The sequence below is a fragment of the Triturus cristatus genome, chromosome 8 (assembly GCF_964204655.1).
Source record: "Triturus cristatus chromosome 8, aTriCri1.1, whole genome shotgun sequence".
NCBI lineage: Eukaryota > Metazoa > Chordata > Amphibia > Caudata > Salamandridae > Triturus > Triturus cristatus.
The window spans coordinates 1,200,861,821-1,200,882,898 of record NC_140591.1 but is presented as its reverse complement, the minus strand read 5'-3'; the positions used below and the strand labels follow the sequence as shown (position 1 = coordinate 1,200,882,898).

General features: G+C 46.3%; 1 protein-coding gene across 1 annotated transcript in view; it reads right to left on the bottom strand.

The window, feature by feature from the left end:
* The window catches only part of TMEM131 (transmembrane protein 131), a 943,143-nt gene that overhangs the window by 267,997 nt on the left and 654,068 nt on the right, over nt 1–21,078 (bottom strand). Inside the window, exon 29 of the mRNA XM_085622890.1 lies at nt 3,508–3,693. Coding sequence (XP_085479016.1) covers nt 3,508–3,693 — 186 coding nt within the window. The remainder of the gene's footprint in view (nt 1–3,507; nt 3,694–21,078) is intronic.

Below are 21,078 nucleotides of genomic sequence, written 5' to 3'. Positions count from 1 at the left end.
GCCATGTCCAGAGATGCAGAGCTTCCTGACGGAGTCTACAACCCAACCCGCCTTGCTTGTTGTAGTACCACAAGGTGGTGGTGGTGACCGTGAACACCTGCACTAGCCTAACCTGGATGGGGGAGTAGAAAGACCTTAAATGCGAAGTAAACACCTTGAAGCTCCAACAAGTTTCGGTGGAGCCCGGACTCCGTCTGAGACCAGAGTCCTCTTATCTCCACCTCTCTCAGATGAATGCCCGAACCCAGGAGTGACACATCTGTCACTACCATCAGTTCTGGCTAGGGAAGGGAGAGGGGTCTGCCGCTAACCAAATCATGGTTCGTCAGCCACCACTGCAAATCTGTTGCAGTTCCCACCAAGATTTGGGCCCTGTCCAAGAGATTGCCCTGATGCTGCGCCCAGTGGAACTTAAAGTCAAAATATGTGATTTTAGCATATGGATAGTGAACCCCAGCGAGTGCAGGAAGGTCCCCGCAGTCTGGAGGTCAGAGACAACTGCCTGGGGCGAGGCCACCTTTAACAGCCAATTGTCGAGGTAGGGGGGAAGACTAGAACCCCAGACCTCTGCAGGTGTGCTGCAACTATCGCCATCACCTTGGTGAACACCCGAGGGGAGCCGATGAGGCCAAAGTTGAGCACGGCAAATTGAAAGTGCACCTAGCCCACCGTGAACAGCAGGTAACATCTATGGGTGGGCAGGACGAGGATGTGAAAATATGCATCCTGCACGTCCAACCCCCGAAAGCACTGTGGGAACTTTGTCCTCAGCCACGAAAGCACGTGGAAACTTGCTGACCATGATGGAATCAACGCAATTTGAAACACCTTCCGTGGCTACGAAAGGAGCAAAAGACAGACTGAGGAGACAAGGGGGCCAAAGACAGACATAAGGACCTGGCTGTAGCCCTGAAGTCTATGAAGCGCTCTAGCGCTGAGTCCGTCTTCTCTTCTAAGAGACGGGAGTCATCAAAGGGCATGTCCATAAGTGATACTTGGACAGCCCCAGAAAAACCAGTAGCCCTAAACCAGGCATGGCACCTAAGGCCCACCAACAAAGAAATTGGTCTGCCCATTGAGTTGGCCGTGTCCAGCCCACAACCAATGGCACACTTTGCTGCATTCCTCCTATCGGCTATTGCTTTAGAGAGTATGGCTCGGGCCTCCTCCAAGACCACAGGCAGGACTTGCGCAACAATTCTCAGATTGTGTGGGATTAACAGCCCTAGTGCTAGGCTGGCAGTAGAAAACATTCTATTTCCAAAGGTATACTCCTCTTTGATTCATTATCCGGTGGAGTGGAAGGGAAGGCGCCAGGGTTGATTCTAGAAGTGAAATCTTGGACCACCAAGCTCTCTGGAGTGGGGTGCTGGGTGAGGAAACTAGGGTCCCCTGGAGCAGGGGAGATGGGGGCAGACAATCGTCCTGTGCACAGGAGCCCCTGTGCAGGGCTTGGACCAGGGGTCAGTGAGGGCTTCATTAAAGGGGAGCAAGGGTTTGGAAGAGCTGTCCCTGGCGGAAGCACATCGGTCAAGACATTAGTCTTGACTGCCACTGAGGGCAACTGAGCATCCAAGACCTCAGCCGCTCTAAGCACCACCATAGCGAAAAAGGCCCCCTCCTCCATAGCCACAGTAGGATGGAAGACCAGGCCAGTGTCATGTGAAGTATTTAACCCACTGGGATCCGCCACATCCTCATATTAGGTGACCTCAGAATCATCCAATGGCTTGTGCTATTCATCAGGGTTGCCATACCCCTCCTATTCGACCACTGTATCAGGCCGGTCAAAGACAAAAAGCACTCACTGACTCTGAAGGCATGGCTCCAGACGGCCCGGGGACTGGCATCATACAACGCTAATCCTTCTCTCTGTGTTGGAGTCAAAGATGATGGGGATGGCGTTGATCGTGCCAGCGGTAGAGGAGCGGGCACTAGAGAAGGTCTTTGCCTTGCTGGCAACACCGCTCCAGATCCATTGATCCACTGGATCCATGGGGACCTACTGGAGGGAATCCAGTAGGGGTCCCTCCCTCCCGAACCCATTGTGCCTGAAGGCCCTCCAGAGGAGTCAGGTCACCAATAAGGAGGTTCAGGGCCTCATAGACCTTTACAAATTGGGCACGGGTCACTACAGTAAAATTGGGGAAGTGCAGTGCCGATCCTGGTTGGAACTCGCAGATGAGTGGGGCTGGAGTGCTGACACTCCCTTATCTCGCCCGAGGATTTAGAAGGACACAAAAAAGTATAAGACTTCTTAGATTTCTTCTTTTTATGTGACTTATCTGATTAGTTCAATGGCGAAGATGACCGCCGGATGTGGCTCCACGGGCGTTTCAGAGATCTTCCACGCGATTGTGATCTTGATTAAAGTGGGATTGTCAGACGGCGAGGTGCTTCAGGGTGCGCTTCCCCAGTGCCTTCGAGTGCATGGAGGGGCAATCCTCACAGGTGTTAGAGTTATGGTCCTCTCAAGGTACCACAGAGAGAGACCAAGTTATTAAGAAAAATGCTACCACTGCCACCAAACATTTGGCCAATATTCTGAAAAAGACTTTGTGTCAAGTACTCTGAATTGGTAGTGAATTACCTATAGTTATAATTCAACAAACTAAACCTACTATAGCAGCATTTAACACTAGCTTGAAAAATATGAATACAAGAGGGGAGTCTTGTAGCACTCTTACTCGCTCTGCGCAGTAAGTGGTCGAGTCAGTTCGACTATCACACCAAAATTTGCTGCTCTTGCCAATATATGAAACAGAGATCTTGTTTCCTACACCATATTTAAGGCTAAGGATGAAGCTAGGACTTCCTTACTTAAGTTATGATGGTTAATGTATACTGTGAGCCCCCAACTGCACTTCTAATGAAAGACATTAATAAGCATTGTAGACACTTTTACATAAAAACTACAACATAACGCGGCATAGCCAGAGAGAAAGCATATAGAGGTCTTCCTTCACACAGTCAAGAATATGTTATAGTGACGCATCTATACACATACACACAAATATAAAGTTGCTAGACAGCACTTCCACATGAAATGACAACCATCACTACGATAGTATCTAGTTTTCAGCAAAAGCAAAGATGGTTGTGATCCGTAATCATTATTACATCAGTCACAGTCCAAAAAAAAAAAATACTCAAGCCCACCGTATTGGATTTTTATTCACTGAGCGATAAAATGTTAACGGTTATTACATACATTTTCATGGCTACAAATTTCAGAAAAGCCTTGCGACAAACACTTTTTCTGCATGATTTCACCCTAAAGGGCTGCTCCACATAAGCTAAAGCAGTCCTGTTGCTATGTTTTTGTGGCATTCTCGTTTTCAAAAACCTCCTTCCTGATTGGGTGAAGGTTTCCTAGATTCTTGGGACAGCAACAACTGATGCTAAGCACACAACTCAATTTGAAACTGTGGTGCAGCTACGACTACGGTTCAATGCTAAAAAAAACCTTTAAAAGTAAATTTTAAGATTTAGTCAGACAAAAAATACCTCATTATTCCTGAGATGATTATGTACAGTGCCAGTTCCCAGTTTGGACGGGGCAAAGCCTCTGCACAGGTTGCCAGCATGTGATATGGAAGGGATGAATTCAAGATGAATACAAACTCAGAGCCCCCAGTTGTAACAAACTTCAATTCACGAATGACCCTGGATGCAGTGAAATCTGGTGTAAACCTAAAGACAAAAAACATTAACTCTATTATTTACGATCACATGGTTGTGAAACATACACAACAATAGGGAAGGCTATGAACAGCAACGATTAAAGTTTAACAACCTATTTTAAAATGCATCACTTACTCAGTGTAACACAATTTAAGAAGGATCTGGAATGTTAAAAGAAGCAGACACATTCTAAGCATTATGACACAGATCAGGCATTTAGTTAAAACACAATTTGAGCATCGTGAAATCAAAGTTAAAAGGACAATCTAAAACATAGTCTTAGAGTGATCAAGAGTAACCGGTCGAGCTCACAGCAGTGAAATAACTGCAGTAGACCAACCAAACACCTCAAGAAAAATATTAGTTAGGTTGAAAGGAAGAAGGCAAAGACATTGAGAAAAAAAAAGGTGAAAGCTTTCTGGCCACCTAACCATGAAGCAACTGAAGTCTTCAGTCTCTCCTATGAGAATTGTGTTTGGTAGCTAAATTGGTAGAACAATTTTTATAAAAATTTGGTAAACACTACTCTAGGTTTGTTTGTACCAAAAACATTTAAAAATGAAATGAGGCACCACATCTTTTAGGACTATAACACTCTCTAAACCTGGTGGTAATAACCTCAAAGCAAGAAATTATAAATTTGCTGCACGGAGACTACTTAACATCTCATGTGCATTCCATTAAGACAGACCGCATGACTGCATTTTTCATATAATAGCTAAGCAATAGTTCAAGGTATCACTAGAGCTCCTAATTCTATTAGGAAAACATTATGCAAACATTTTGTTGTTTAAACTAGGTCAGGATTGTGTTATGACAATCTCGTAAAAGTGAGCACAACCACTCACTCTAACCACAAAGGGGAAGCTGTTAGAGAAGGCGTGCAAATGAGGTGGGAGGAAACGCATGAAGCCACAAAGAGTTTGCTGGGATTTCAACAGATCTTAAACACAGAATGTGCTTACCAACTTATTTATAATTAGTAAAAGGCGTGAAAGAAACAGCTCAATGAACGATGCTTTAACATCGATTTCAAAAATGAAATGCAGGAATGTATTCTTGTGTATATTTTGTATTAAATTTACTTGCGTGTGGTGGGGGACTATACATATTCTAGTGAAATATGCAGAAATTGACCGAATCGAATTACAAAAACAAATTGAAGAGCTTGAGGCAGTTTTCGACGGCTATTTAATGCTTTAAGAAGCATGAGGAAACCATAAAGGCACGCAAAGCACAGGGAATTCTGCGAGACAGAATTGACAATGAACAAGGGCAAATCTTCACCTTTGCTCGAAGATTTGATAATCTAAAGCAACAGCGGCTTATCCACACTAATAGGTTGCGACAGGAAAGAAGTGCTACAGACATCGAAACTTAGATCCGTTCAGATATGGACACTACAATGGGTCCAATAAACAAGAAGGCTCAAGAAGCAACATAGTGGCCAGAGCCACTCTTTCTGAGGAATTGGTTATTTTTTACGGCAGAGTCGCCGCCTAACACTACGCCCAAGAACTACAAAACCCAGAGGCACAAGAGGCGGCGAACCAACCAGACAGCGAGCCACAAGAAAAATATCTAAAACAACCAAAATGGAGGAAATAACAGAAAGAGACATTGAACGCACCATAGTGAATCTCATGCCACTGACGTTGAACAAAGCGGAACAACAAATCTTGGCGATGGGTCTATCTTTTTGCACCGAATGTTCATTCCATAATGGACAAACATGGATAGACATGCACAAATTCATAAGAAAACAAACATTTATGAAATGTCATCCTAATAGACAACCGAAACATACTATGCCCAGTCCCATAAGGACAGTTCCTGCTCATCAAACAGGACTACAAGTACTGACCTGACACTACTAAAGGAATTAATTGCATTACAAAATACACATCTGGGTCTAAATACACCAATTGAGGAAGATGAACTAGCAGATAAAGAGCAACTAGAGATATGGGGCGAAGCAAAATCACCTTTTAAGCTGACATCAACGTTCTTAACCATTACCCCACACAATGCTATTGATTTATTTAGTGACCTATTAATTAAGGACATCAAAAAAATGGGCAAGCAAAACATCCGAGATACTTTGCTTTGATCAACAAACTTCAAAAACACAATAATATAGTAGTAGCAAATTCAGACAAGGGACGAAACATCATTCTCTTGACCTAACCAGCTTACAAGGAAGAAGTTCAACGCCAATTACAAGAGAATACCTGTTACACTAGGGCCACGAAGGAACAATGGGCCCAAATGAAAAACAACATAAAAGAATGTGAGAGGCTGGCCTGGTATATGATGTCCACTAATGTAAGTGGGCACCTTGCACCAGTCCTGACAACCCTTATGGTGATTTAAGAGGTCTTAGACAACTTTACAAAGCTCTCTAAGTGGTAGCTGTGGAGAGCAGCCTGCAGGCTTAGTCCAGAAAGAGTGTAAAGCAGCTTGTTTTACCAGAATGCAATCTTATAGCATAGATTAAATGAAAAGAACCACACCAAGTATTTATAAAAATATGTACTTATTATAGAATACTCTCTAGTATGTTCAAATATCTCCAACACGGAGATGAACACAATGCACACAATACTTCAGTTAGAAAGATAGTAAATAGCACGATATACACAGTGGACCACGGGGGGGGGACCAAACCATACATTAAGAAAGTGGTATAAGGAATACGACTCGGATCAAGACAGTGTCGAGAGAACGTAGAATTGCATGGGACCCACAGAACCACCCAAGGTAAGTAGATAGGGACCCCATAGAGAGAGTATGCAGTGTGGGAACACGACTGCGTGCTCCGTACACGTCTATGTGCAAGTTGCAGTTGGATTTTTAAAGACTAAGGACCCTTCCCAGTGGACCCTGAGGAAACCCCTTGGAAGACAGAAGGTTGGAGAGCCACCCAACCCGTGGATACCCTAGTACCCAAGTTACCTACACCTGGGACGCAGGGTGAAGTGGTGTCGAACCCAATGGAGATCTTCAGGAAAGTGCAGCTGCTGGAACAGGATAAAGGGTCTGGGGGAATCCAAACATGGATTCTTGAAGAAGAGTACCTGAAAGCAGAGGGGACAGAGTCTATGTCACTTGGGGGTGACCGGGAGACTTGGAAAACAAATGCCCTTCAATGTCGAGTGCTTCAGGAAAGATGACGATGACCTTGACTCTGCAGCTGTGAGGAACAGGCGACGCTGAGGAAGACCAGGACCCAGATACGAGCTTGTTGCAGGGATTCTGCTTATACACAGAACTATGCGAAGAACCCCAGGACCTCAGTGAATTGTGGTGTACCAGAAACTCACCTCAGAACCCAGAACCCAGTATCCTGCTAGCATAAGTGTCCCATTCGTTATCCGAGATTTGGCTCAGAGATCCCAATGAAAAGACAACCCAGAACAAGCTACTCAGTGTACTCTCAGGAATGGTGGGAATCGGAAATACCTGTTCGTATATTATTCTCACATCAGTCCACAACAAGAATCAACAGAGACATGGTGTAAATAAAAAGAGTTTATTTTTATAGACCACGTGTCCTAAGATGCAGTACTTTGGCTAATACAAGCAGACAAATGATTAAAATCAAAACCATCAGCATCGTTACAATACCATAGAATATAAAAGGGGTGATCATGTTATAATGACAGTGGATACTACCACCTTCCCTTTACTAAGAAGCTAATATTATTATTAGGCTAGTAGAAGGTCTCTTAGGCTTGAATAGGGGACCGAATACCTCAAAGATCAGCTTAGGGAAATCACATCACAGGAGCATCAGGAGTCTTCTCGCAGGAAGGCTCGTCTTCGGTCTGAATATTAATTATGATGTCTGCAATATTAAAAGCACCAACTTTCAGGTATTTGCAGCTGCTCGTGTGTTATGGCTAAATAGTGGGTCGATCAACCTAGAGTGGAAAACATGCATTGTGTAATAACCCAGACTGTTTGTCACACCATGTACAGACCAAGGTCGCTGCGCAGAGCTCGGGATGGTAACAACAGATTGCTCTCGTGTGAGGCAAGGCTCGAGTCAGCAGTTTGTTTAAGGAATAACATGTAAACGCAGTATCGTGCGCAAAAGCAGCAAGATGGCTTTCTAACATCTAACGTGGTTATGCTAACTTAACAATGTATGTACGTATTAAGGGAGTCCTCACTACATGCCCCCTTGATCGAAGCACTATTCAATAGGCAAGAAAAATAAAGAACGCAGAGTTCAGTTTCGACAGAGCAGAACAAGGCGTATCCAATTTAAACTTTCAGATTGTACAAAGTCTGAAAAAATGAGAAATGAAAAGGGGAAAAAAAAAATCACAAAACCTCAAACGAAATAACGGGAAGAGAAAAAAAAAATAAAAAGAAATGCTGCGCCGGGTAGCCGTCCAAAGGCACAGTTAAAATGGACGACAGTACACTCAATCCATGAACATATATGCAGCATACGTGGCAACTGCTTCCAACAAGAAATCGTTTGCAGAGCCACTAAAAGTCTCAGCCATCCAATTAAGTAAAGAAAAGGAACATACATGTTCTTCAATAAGCGGAGCTTCTAGCACAATCAGAGGGCAACCGAACTGTTCCTCCAGATAGCTCATAGCTAAGAAGTCGTAGGCAGCCCTTGCGATGTCCCAATTACCTAGGATACCATGCGCCGCACCACAGGCCATAATCCGGACACCAGAACAGGCAAACTCGTGAGACACTAAGGGCCTCATCAGTCGATCGAAATCCGGCACCGGAGACACCGTGTTGGTCAAGCACAAATCCAGAGGCCATTCAAAGGGACAATCTAGGCAGTGAAAGACAGGTTGCACGCAGGTGAAGTAGGAATACCTGAAGGATAATCCATATGCCAGGCTCAAAGTCGCCAACGGCAGAGTACCATAATAGTCAAGCATCCTGTCACGAAGACGATGCAGACGGGACAGGCGCTCGTGTGGCACAGAAAGAGCAGCCATTCCGTAGTATGAAGAGTAAAAGCAGCACACCTGCCACCAGCGCCAGAATCAGCGGAACACCTCCAAAGATGCTCGAGAAAATAGAATGAAAAAATGCCGGAATCACACCAAAAATAGTTTGGAAAGAGGTCACGAGGCCTGAGCCCACAAGTTTAAAAAAATGAGCCAGGCCAGTCGTGGACGAGGCATTGAAAATTGTTTGGATCAAAGCTCCAAAATGCAGGGGGAGGTCAGTATTCAAAAGCGCCTGCACCTCAGTGCGCGTATTTGCAACGTGAAGGACAAATGTTTCACGAGAGGAAGTCAATGGCACCTCTTTTTGGGACAATAGAGCTCTTATTCTGCTCATCTTGTTGAACTCTGCTTTCAAGGTCGGAATCGAAGGCCAGATGGAAACATCCAGCCGCCCCTGCGGGGGTGGAAAGAGAACATTATTGCAGCAGACAACCCTCTGCGATACAGTTACTATATATGGGATTCCCACTAACATCCCGCAGCAAGCTTCATTATTCAAAATTAAATAACTACCGTTTGCAAGCAGCGTGAAAGAAGGCTTAATCACAGGCACTGGAACACCTCTTAGGACGCAGGCCAAATTCGAGGCTTGTACATTGCATGCACCGTGTAACTGAATGTGCCTACATACCAAGGAATGATCTGGTGTCGTGGTACATTCCTCACCCTTAAGATAAACCTCAGTATCGTCTCTAGTACATCTATACGTAAAGGGGAGGGACCAAACCTCATGTATGAAAGCGGTGCCCAGCTGTTCATACCTACCCAGAGCATAATGTTTCATACAGGACGTAAACTTAAAAAGCGCGAACGGGAGAGTGATCAACCCGTGGATTAACCACGTGGCCGAATTTAGTTCCACCACAGAGAAAGGTAACGGCTCCAATTTTTCAATATGTAACAATGAATATGTAGCATCCTTCATGGACATGAACCGCTGCTTCTCAGTAAGGTTAAAGGGAAGGAATAAAGATGTAGTATTCAAATAGTCCCAAGGGACCCTCCCTGCCTTTAACGTCTGCAATGTCCATGCAAACTGCATAACAGAACGCAACTGGTTTTGACCATGATATAACACAGACACATCATCATGCACAATATCAACAACTGAAGAAACAATATTATCCAACGTATAAATTCGTAAAGAGAGAGTGTTAATGCTGTTATCTATAACGGCTAAAACCTTTTCCATATTTGCTTGGTCAATAGCTCTCAATCTGGAAGCCGCCTCAATTTGCGACAATTTCCATTCTTCGTTGTAAATAGCATACGCCCACCTTTTGGTTCTGCCACCCACAGGACCTTTAACAAAATCATTCAAATCTATTTTGTCATGTAATTTTGATAAATGAACTTTGACAGATGCCAAGGTGGAATGTCGCAGCCAGGACTGACATAATTTCCCTACAGAGTATGTAGTTACTGTATGTGACGACTCAAACCTAGGGTCTACGCGTTCCTGGGTATACCCTGGTTTCAGTCCTAGGAAACGACGTTGACAGGTATCAGAACTGCTTTGCCAAACTAACCATCCCTCACTACTAAATTTCGAAATATTGAAAGATGTATTTGAAACCCATGACTGCAAAGCAGGAAGGGACAGATCTGTGTGGTTATCCCAATTGGGGTAAGCGCCCAGATCCGGCACAGAAGGTGAATTTAGTTTTTTAGAAGTAGCCAATCCGAAACAGGTGGTTTGGAAGATGGTTGAATTCAAAAACAACATATGATTTGGTACGAGACAGGCACGGTGTAAAGCTTCAGTTCCCTGAACCTGCCATGGTTTGGAACCCCAAACCGACTTAAGATCAATAGTAGCCTTCCATAGATCATAACCTTTGATTGACAACTCATCCATAAAGGATTTAGAATAAAGTAATTTGGTGTGTGTCAGTCTAACCTTCGAGGCAGACTCAGGCATAACCTTAAAATAAAAGGATGCCGGGTCGGAAACAATAAAATCAGTAAAATAAGTATACTTCTCAACTAATGTAGGTGAACTGCCAAAAGAGGGTGTAGGACAGTGTTCCCATTGGGTAAAATTTACAAAATTCCTAAATGTATTTGCTTTATGCAGGAAGTGATTTCCATAATGCTGAAAACAATACTGTTCCGCATAGTTAGCCGCATTCTCATATAAATCTTCAGCATCAAAAGCGGCATAATATTTCAAATCTGAAAACAGTGCTTCAATGGCGTGAACATCCCAATCATCAGAACGTATGTTCTGCTTAACCACATCACCCATAGAAACACGAAATACATTAGGTACATTAATGACCTCTGTAGGCCCATGAATTTGAAATTTAACAGCATCCCACGCGATTCCATCCAAGACGGGCCAGGCAGTAATATTCACAAAAGTCTGGTCCCTTTTCATGATGTGGGACGAGGAGTGGGGAGCCAAAGTTCCATTGATAAGTCTAATTGTAGATCTCTCTTTGAGATAGTGGCCATCCACGAGACGGAAAAACACTATTACGAATCCAATGGACATAAACAAAAAAACACTGAAAAGCAACAGCCAGATGTATGTCCAAGGGGCAACCAAAAAATGTCTTTTAAACCAACTAGCAAAAACAGCAATGTTCGAAGGGGGAGTGGTGGGCAATGAATTAGTGTCAAAGGAGAAACTGGACTGGTCAAGCGCCGTAGATTGTAAAACAGGCGAGTGACCATTAGTAGGATAAGCATACTCAGTCTCGTCTGGCAGACCACCAGCCGGTGGTATTAACAGGGGATCAGTAACAGACTGCATCTCGATGGCAACATCAGACAAGGTGTTAGAAGCAGGAACCAACATTGAATTTCTTTGCATCGTCTGGCATGAAACTGCTGGAGTCAGACTAAGAAGTATCGGCCACTCGCTGAAGTTTGACATTGTCAATAGAGATGTACCTGTTTTCTTTTCGACCAGGAAGTGGAGGTAAAATGACTGTTCTTGTACCCTGCACTCCAAGCACTGGAACTGGTGCACGATAAGAGGGGCCGAACTCCTTCTTGTTCTCCACCTTCTCACGGACCAGATCTCCAACTCGGGGTAGCCAGCCGACTACCGGAATCTGAACCTCAGCTTCAGATGTGGAGGGCAAGTGTTCCTTCGAAAGAGTGTCTCTGGCTTCTTGTAGAGTCTGCAAAACAGCACAGTGATCATCTACGTCAAAGGGTGCGGTCGACGCCGCCATGTCTAGACCATCAAGGTCTGGAACAAACATCCTGATTCCGAAGAGCATCATGTATGGGGTCCGCCCTCCCAGAGACCTTCTAGGGAGATTATTAAGTGCACGTTGGACGTTATACAAATGGGCTAGCAGTTCCGGCCTGTGCCTAAAACACGTGCTGTCAATGATTGCTTTAAGTCACGGTTCATTCGCTCCACCACACTATTACCCTCAGGTCGGTAGGGGGACGAAAATTTGACTTGGACCCCCATATTTCTCATAGCCTCCTTGTAAGCCTTAGAGGCGAACGCAGGGCCCTGATCAGAATGGAAGGTACCACACGCAAAAGTTCCCACAAAGACACGCAAATCCCTGATGACAGTCCGCGAGTCAGCACTCCTTTGTGGCCATACCCAGAGAAAACGTGTGCACGAATCCACTGCAACCAAGATATACTTGTACGCAGTATCAGAAGAAAAAGGACCGCAGTGATCTAATAAACACAACCAAATGGTTTATTAGATATGTACAACTGTGTCTGTGGTGGGCGCGCAACAGAGGAAGGTTTAATCTGCTGGCAAATGTCACAATCAAGTACATAAGCGCGCGCTTGTTTATATAAACCAAACCACCAGTAACGTTGTTGTAACCGAGATATAGTAGCGGACACACCGGCGTGGGCTGACGCCAACCCCTCGTGCGCTGCCAATATCAGAGATGGTCTGCAGTCCGCGTTGGGAATAATTCTGTCACCAACGTCGTTAATCCTCACTAACGGGACGTTATCAGGACTTAAATGATAAAAATAACGAGAAGGAAAACCCTTCGGGTAATCACTTCCTTTCTCTGTAGCAGCAATTGCTGCCAAGATGTCATCATCAATCTTACTTTTGGATCTTGTAACTGCTACCACTAAGTATGTAGCCACTGCGGTTTTAGCTGCCTCGTCAGCCAAGCTGTTACCGACAGCATGGACACCAAGTCGTTGGTGACCAAGAGTGTGAATAACATTCACAAGAGGGAGACGTTCTTTAAAGTCTGCCACTCGAACCCAAAGCGTTTTATGCTTAATTGTGCTACCTTTAGTATCTCGATAATCATTTAGAGACCAGAAGTGTAAGTTGTCATTGTAGGACTGGACACAATAAAAAGAGTCACTTACTATAAGAGTCGTGACTCGGGGATCAGCAAACTCCAGTGCAAGCACCAGAGCCCGAAGCTCCGCCAATTGCGCGGTATAATCACCCAATGACTGCGTATACACTGCATCAGATTGGAATTCACCATTTACGAATGTACCTACGACAATTGCGCAAGCCGCAGAATAAGCGTGCTTTGATCCAATCGCGGGCTGCGCCGAGCCGTCAGTGTATATGACACAATGGTATTCTTCAAGCGGGCGCAAAGACAGAGGAGCCGGATGAATGAATTCATACTGCAAGAACTCTTGAGTCTGTAATGAGGCGTCAAAGATATAAGTGACATCTGGTGACGTCAGAGTTGTGGCCCATTGTATCCACCGTGGATGCAAAGCTTTAGAATTAGGTACACTTGCTTTAGTCACTGCCTCCAGGGCAGGATACGGTGTTACAACCAGAAACTGTTTCCCATGCGACAGTGCGCGTTCCTTAAGGATCGCCATCTGTACAGCAGTCAGAACTTTCTCGACTGTGGAAAAACGTAATTCAGTAGAGGTGTACAAGTGTGATTTATACGCAATGGGGACTGTATCGCCCTCATTAAACGTAAAATACGTGAAACCCACGGCGCCTGGTACTATTCTTATTACCAGGTTAGTGCGGTTATCACGCGTCAGCAAATACTGTGAAGCAAGAAGATCAGCCTGTAAAGACTGTAAAATAGCAGAGTGTTCTAGCTGCCAGCTAGACCTCGAAAAAGAAGGTTGTACCAAGGCGTATAACGGCTTGATACGCTGGGCATAATCAGGAATATACGTACGTCCGAAATTCAGAAAGCCCAGCAGAGATTGCAATTTTTTCAGCGTTGTAGGAGCACGCAAGCATGCGCATTTCTCCAGAAAGTGGGGAGCAAGTCCCTTGCCTTCATTGTTGAGCTCGTAGCCCAAAAACAACACCGTATATTCCGCGGTGTGACTTCGCAAAATTGAATTTGTAGCCATAGTCAGCAAAACTCACTATAATATTGTCGACTCGAGACAGATGTGGCGTCAGCTCATCATCCGTGAGGTAGATATCGTCAACATAGGAGTATGCGTCGGGGTCTATTCTTTCTAAGAGAGAAACCACTGGAGCGGAGAAGACGCCAGGGCTATTTTTGTAGCCCATGGCCAATCTCGTAAACTGTTTTTGTTTGCCGCCCGAAGTAAACGTCGTCCACTGGCTACTCAATGTGGACAGGTTGTGGCTAAAAAAGCCATTGGAAATGTCAAGTGTCGTTTTAAATCTTTTACGCAAGAGACTGTCGACTAGAGCCGAGCTGTGTGTATTTTGTACCGCGCAGGTCCGGCAATGGGAGTTTAGGTGCCGGTAATCCAAAACTAAACGGTACGAGCCGTCAGGCTTCGTTACAGTGAATAAAGGGTTATTCATAGGGGACACACAAGTTTCAATAACACCCTGATATTCCAATTGTTCAAGGATCGCCGCGACGTGTGGCCTAGCTTCACGACGCATGGGATATTGGGGTTGAGGCTGGGGCATAGACCGCAATGGAATCTCATGGCAGGGGGACAACCGGTCCCATCCCACCTGAGTACGATACACCGCCGGCGCAAGCGCCAGCGCCCACTCCTCAGCGTACACTTTAGCCTGGTCCTTAGGCACTGTGTGCGCAAAGGACGGGAGGATTACTTCCTCCCCTCTAGGAGCTTCCAAAATGAAGGCTTAGGGCCAATCTGCCTCCGCTAGGAGGATATCATAGGTGGTAGTCAGATTATCCCAAAAAATCCCCTTTATTGTACGTTGTATGTCACCCTCAATTAATAAGACTATTTCATAAAGTCTGTCAGGGGGAGCCACTCTGGTGTCAGCTGTTTCAACAGTAACCATAATATCAGTTGCTGTCGCCGCCAGAAATGGACGCAGAGCTTGACGGACTATGGTAATTTCCGCCGCGCTGTCCAGGAGTGTCAGCGCCCATGTCCGGTTCCGAAGCTGTGTCCGCACTATCTGAGGCATACCTCGCCGTCAGAGCAGCCACTTTCTTCTTCTGAAACGGGGGTCTTTGTCGTGCAAATTCGTCCTGCTTGCCTTTTCCTTCAGTCTGCCGGGGCTGGTCACGTGTTTGCGGAGCACCCCGACCTTTGCCACCGCCTCCGCCACCGGACTGTGAAGCCGATGTTTCCTGTGAAGAACGAGGAGAACGTTGTTCAGAAACCTGAAATCTATCAGGAGACTTAATAGTAGCACGATCACGTAGATCATAAGTGCGTTCACTACTTGACTGAACGGGAGAGGCAGGCCGAGAGCCCTGTTTCTGCTGCTGCTTTCCCTGTTGTTTCGACCGCCAATTCTGTTTTTGAAAGATTGGACGGTCATCCTTACCAGAGGCTTCCGCCTTACCCAGCTGCTTAATATCGGGAATTTTGACCACAGGCTTCACTCCTAAAGAGCTATGACCCAAATCTCTGTACGCACACGAGATTATTTTCGCAAATTCCAGCGGCTTATCCTCCTCAGCAACTTTCTTCAGTTCATTACGAACTTGGAACTGCAACGCATCACCTTTAAGGTTACCCATTATCATGGTAGCCACTAGGTCAAACTGTCCGAGGAGCCGCATTCCTAATTCTATCGCAGACTCCGCACCGTGGTTCTCTTGAACACGTTTAATAACGGAGGGCAGCATCATCATAGACGGAGTGCCAAAGCACTGCGCGTACGTCGCTGCAAAGATCTTGCCCCAGTTTACACAATCATCCACGTCGGGGACCAAGTCTTTAGGCAAACTAATGGTAAGGATCCTGTGTTTCTCCACAGGAGATGTACTCGGGTATACCGCTTCTATCTGGTCAAATTTTTCAGCAAGCCAAAAGGGGAAATCATACCTAGTTTGGGGGCGCTTGCCCATAACAGAATTAACCATAACAGGACTAATGACCACCGCGTGGTGATCAGTAGGTTGTCCCGCAACAGCAGGTACCCCCGCCTGCATATTGCGCGACACGTACTGCACTAACGCCCTATAGACCGTAATAAGGGCAGTGTGCAGTACACGCAACTCAGCCACCGGCACCGTGAGGTAACGGGGATGAGGCGTAAATCCGGCTAGTACCGGCCAAGTGGCCCCTGCAATTGATAAAGGGCCCATTCTCGGCGGTATAACCACATGGGGAAGGGCGCCATTAAACCAAATAAGATGCTGCCAAGCAAATATTGGTATTTCTTGTGTCCTATACGGTACATAGTTCGCTGGCACGGCAGTCGCAGTGTAAGAATGAAAGGTATTATCATCCGCACTCACCGCCGGAATCGTCACCCAAGAGTAGAACAACTCATATGGATACGCCGCATCGGCTCCCACCACAAAGATGACGTTCATGCCAGTGTCCGGCACCCCATACTGCGTCAAATGACGTTTCAGAGCTGCGCGGCTATGCGCCGCAATATCTACCGCCATAAGGACAAACTACACTCAAAGTAATCAGTAGCACAAGGGTTCAATAACCTTTTTAATGATCAAGCTTGAAGAAACCTATATCAACAGAAATAGGTAGGTTTAAATCCGTCAGACTTGTTATCCGGAAACAAGAATGAGGGTGATGTGGACTAATGTAAGCACTACTAAGGCATTTCAACTCATAGACCAAACGTTAGGTGCGCCATGTTGCAGGGATTCTGCTTATACACAGAACTATGCGAAGAACCCCAGGACCTCAGTGAATTGTGGTGTACCAGAAACTCACCTCAGAACCCAGTATCCGGCTAGCATAAGTGTCCCATTCGTTATCCGAGATTTGGCTCAGAGATCCCAATGAAAAGACAACCCAGAACAAGCTACTCAGTGTACTCTCAGGAATGGTGGGAATTGGAAATACCTGTTCGTATATTATTCTCACATCAGTCCACAACAAGAATCAACAGAGACACGGTGTTGGACCTATGTCCTAGGGGTAGCTTGGCTCAGGTCAACAGGCTTACACCTCCCTCTGGCTTCTCATGCTTGCATCCTACCCAGCTTGCAATCTGGCGCAGCCTCACCCAAAAAGGACTCTACACTGATTAAAGGTAAAGCTTTATTAAAAAGACTTTAATACCTCTCTTCCTTGTTAGGCTCAGATAATCAATTTCCTATTAACATCTCAGTACATTTCCAAATTAACATTCCCCTCTATGTCGGGGCACCCGAGGTCTTACAGTACACAATAAACTTTTCATTCAGTGGTTTCAAAAACAGAAGCTTAACCCCACTACTACTTTCCCTGGGCCGTTGCACAGCACCTGAACACTCTAGGAGGTTTCACAACCACTTATTTAAATAACAGCTTCTGATGCCTTTCATTGTAGCCATAGTAACAGTCCTGGCAACTAGAGAATTAATAAACATTCCAAACAGTGCATTTCATCACAATATTACTTAGGCTCTAATCTCCTCGAGGTCCGTGTTTGTCCCCTAAATAAAGTTAGCAGGTATTTCTACGATGCACCCTGAATTCAGCTGTGAGCCTCGTAGAACTCGCTCTCCCCTCCCCTCTTTACCAGGCCCAGCTTACGGTTCAGTCTCGTTGTCCTCTGCTCCCGGTGTTCTACCAGAACGGGAACTGCGGTCCCCTCACACCGTGAGAGTCGGGTCTGTTCGTTAGGGTGGAATCATTTCCCCGATGGATGGCGAGAACCGGGAACCTCCACAGGTTTCCCCGCCAACTGTTGGACAGTGCCTTCCCCCCTCCCTTCGCTACGGTTCCTCGACCTCCCGTCACGATGAACTTAAGTGGGGGCCCCGGCTGGTTCTCGTACTTCCTCCTTGAGCGCCAAGGCAATGTGCAGGCTTCCTCACTTTCCTCAGCGAAGGGCGGCGCTTCGGCCCCTCTTCACGTGATCGGAGGACGGCGGCCTCCAGGCCGAGCCCGCCCCCTCACCTCTCCAGCCTGCTTCCTGACGCGACTCCCGACAGACCCTCAGCGGCCTCGCCGACTCCCGGCCCCTCACCTCTTCAGCCCACGGGGCACCACAAGTCCATTCAGAGGACCACCGGCCACTCCACCATCACAGGGTGGCGAAGGGGTCCACTTCAGGTAGGGACTTGATGCGAGTAGTTTACGGGGCAGTGGGGGGGGTTTCTGGCGCTGCACTGTGCTCTACCAGGAAGGCTCTGGGAAGGTTGGACAATATAGCCCAGTCCTCCTACTGCGGGCTGCGTTCCACTCTTCACCCACCAAAGACACAAAGGGGGGTTAATGGGTGCCGGATCCCACACTGGGACAGTGACAGAGGCCGGATAGACTCTCGGGGCTTGGGCACGATCACCTCTGCTATCTGTCAGAAGGGGGTTGGCCACATCCGGCCAGTCCTGTAATCCCAGGCACAATGGGTTCGGGGAATAGGTGGCCCCAGGCGTTGTCTCACTCCCAGGTCCAGTGAATCAGGGGTTCCATCTACCTTGAGACCTTCTCTGGTACGGGGGTCTCCAAGTCCCGGCTGCGTTCAGGGACCGGTCAGGTGGTTGAGGGTGGTGTCACTGACGAAGATACCCTGGCAAATCCTGAGATCTGTCCATTCCCTGTCCAGCGCAGACACCTCCCCACTCACGTGCCTTACTCCTGACTGACTCCACAGCCCCCTTGATTCTAAAATGGCCGCCCTCCTGCCACCTCTATTTATCACCTTGGGCTGGACTTGCCAGAGGGGTCCAGAAGGTTCTGGAACCTCCCATGGCAGTCATGGCCCAGGTGCTGAGGTGACAGTTGGAGCCACCATTTTGTGAATCCTACCTTCCTCATCTATCTACCTCAGGGGAGCACCTTGCGCCTTTCCCTCATGTGAAGTGGAAAAGACACCCAGAACCTCTACATCAGCACCAAAAAGTTAGGTAGACAGAAAAAATGAGAAGGGGGAAAGGGACAAAAATAATAAAATGAGGAGGGAACTGCCAAAGGGCTGACAGGTCTAACACACGGTGTAAATAAAAAGAGTTTATTTTTATAGACCACGTGTCCTAAGATGCAGTACTTTGGCTAATACAAGCAGACAAATGATTAAAATCAAAACCATCAGCATCGTTACAATACCATAGAATATAAAAGGGGTGATCATGTTATAATGACAGTGGATACTACCACCTTCCCTTTACTAAGAAGCTAATATTATTATTAGGCTAGTAGAAGGTCTCTTAGGCTTGAATAGGGGACCCCATACCTCAAAGATCAGCTTAGTGAAATCACATCACAGGAGCATCAGGAGTCTTCTCGCAGGAAGGCTCGTCTTCGGTCTGAATATTAATTATGATGTCTGCAATATTAAAAGCACCAACTTTCAGGTATTTGCAGCTGCTCGTGTGTTATGGCTAAATAGTGGGTCGATCAACCTAGAGTGGAAAACATGCATTGTGTAATAACCCAGACTGTTTGTCACACCATGTACAGACCAAGGTCGCTGCGCAGAGCTCGGGATGGTAACAACAGATTGCTCTCGTGTGAGGCAAGGCTCGAGTCAGCAGTTTGTTTAAGGAATAACATGTAAACGCAGTATCGTGCGCAAAAGCAGCAAGATGGCTTTCTAACATCTAACGTGGTTATGCTAACTTAACAATGTATGTACGTATTAAGGGAGTCCTCACTACAAGCTGTCCCACAAAGGATTTCGAGTGCTGAGGAGTCGGTGTCCAGCGGGAGCACCAACAAGCCTTGCTAAATGCAGCCCACGCAGGAAGTCAAGAAGAGGCAAGGTTGGGACCAGCAAGGTCCAGGGACCTCACCACAAGCAGGGGAGTCAGGGCAGGCCCCCAAGCAATCAGGGGAGCCCAAGGAAAACAAAGGTGACCCTCAAATGGAGCAACAGGCCGGAGGCACTGGAGTTGCAAGAGGACCCCAAGCAGCTCACCAAAAGAGAAGGCCATGAGGCTGTGTGGCTGAAGATCTTGGTGGAAGGAGTTGCCAGCGGTTAGGGCTAATTGGAGCCCAATGCACTTGTTGCAAAGTTGCCAACAAGCCTTTGCACTTGCAAAAGAACGCGGGTTTGGTTATTGCACCCCCCCACGTCCTTCATTCTCCAATGCCTTGAAATAGTGCTTGGAGAACATTTCTTTGAGTTCAAGGGTACCTATTACCAACAGATCAAGGGAGTAAGTATGGGTGCGGTCTGCACCCCCAGCGTAGCATGTCTATATATGGGACATTTTGAGGCCCACAAGATATATAACGAGATGGCCCTCTTCTTTTAAAACGTCCGCCTCTGGTCACGATTTATCGATGACATCTTTTTTATCTGGCAGGGCGACGAGGAGACCCTGGATGAATTTGCGCAGTGGATTAACCTGGCTGACCCAAACCTCAAGTTCACTGTGAACTCCAGTAACACCAAGTTACGAATTTCTTGATGTCTGAAACGAGCATCAAGAATCTCACCTTCCGGTCTCGCTTTATACCAAACCTACGGCAAGAAACACCCTGCTACAATTTAGCAGTTTCCATTCTCGCTGCCAAAAGGTGGGCATACCCTTCAGTCAATTTCTTCGCCTTCGGAGAAATTGTACGAGTATGAGCGATTTCCTCAAGCAGGCGGATATCTCGAAGGAAAAACTGTTGAGAAGAGGATATCCAGCTAGACTCATTAAAGACTCTTTCAAAAGAGCGAGGTATTACAATCGCGATGCCATGTTCAGACCAAAGAACATCGAACAGACTGACAAATTGGTCTGTGTGACCAAACACTCAAACCTCAACCACAAGGTGCGCCAAATTGTCAACTTCCAATGGCACCTCCTCAACATTGACAGTCATGAACACAAACTACTGAGACCATTGTTTGCGTTCAGAAGGAACAAGAACATCAGTAATTACTTGGTCAGAGCCAAGAATCCGGAATGTAACACCTTCTGTCAAAAATCGATTACTGGCAACGAGCCCGTCACAGGTAACCATCGGTGTGGCTCCTGTCAAGCATGTCCGAATGCCATCGTCAGCGATAACATCCGAGTGAACGAGAGAACGGTCTTTCTTTCTGAAATGACCAACTGTCGCACATCGAATGCTATATACATCATCCTCTGTCCCTGTAACCTAGCTTATGTTGGAGAAATAGGGAGAGAATGTAGAAAGAGAATTG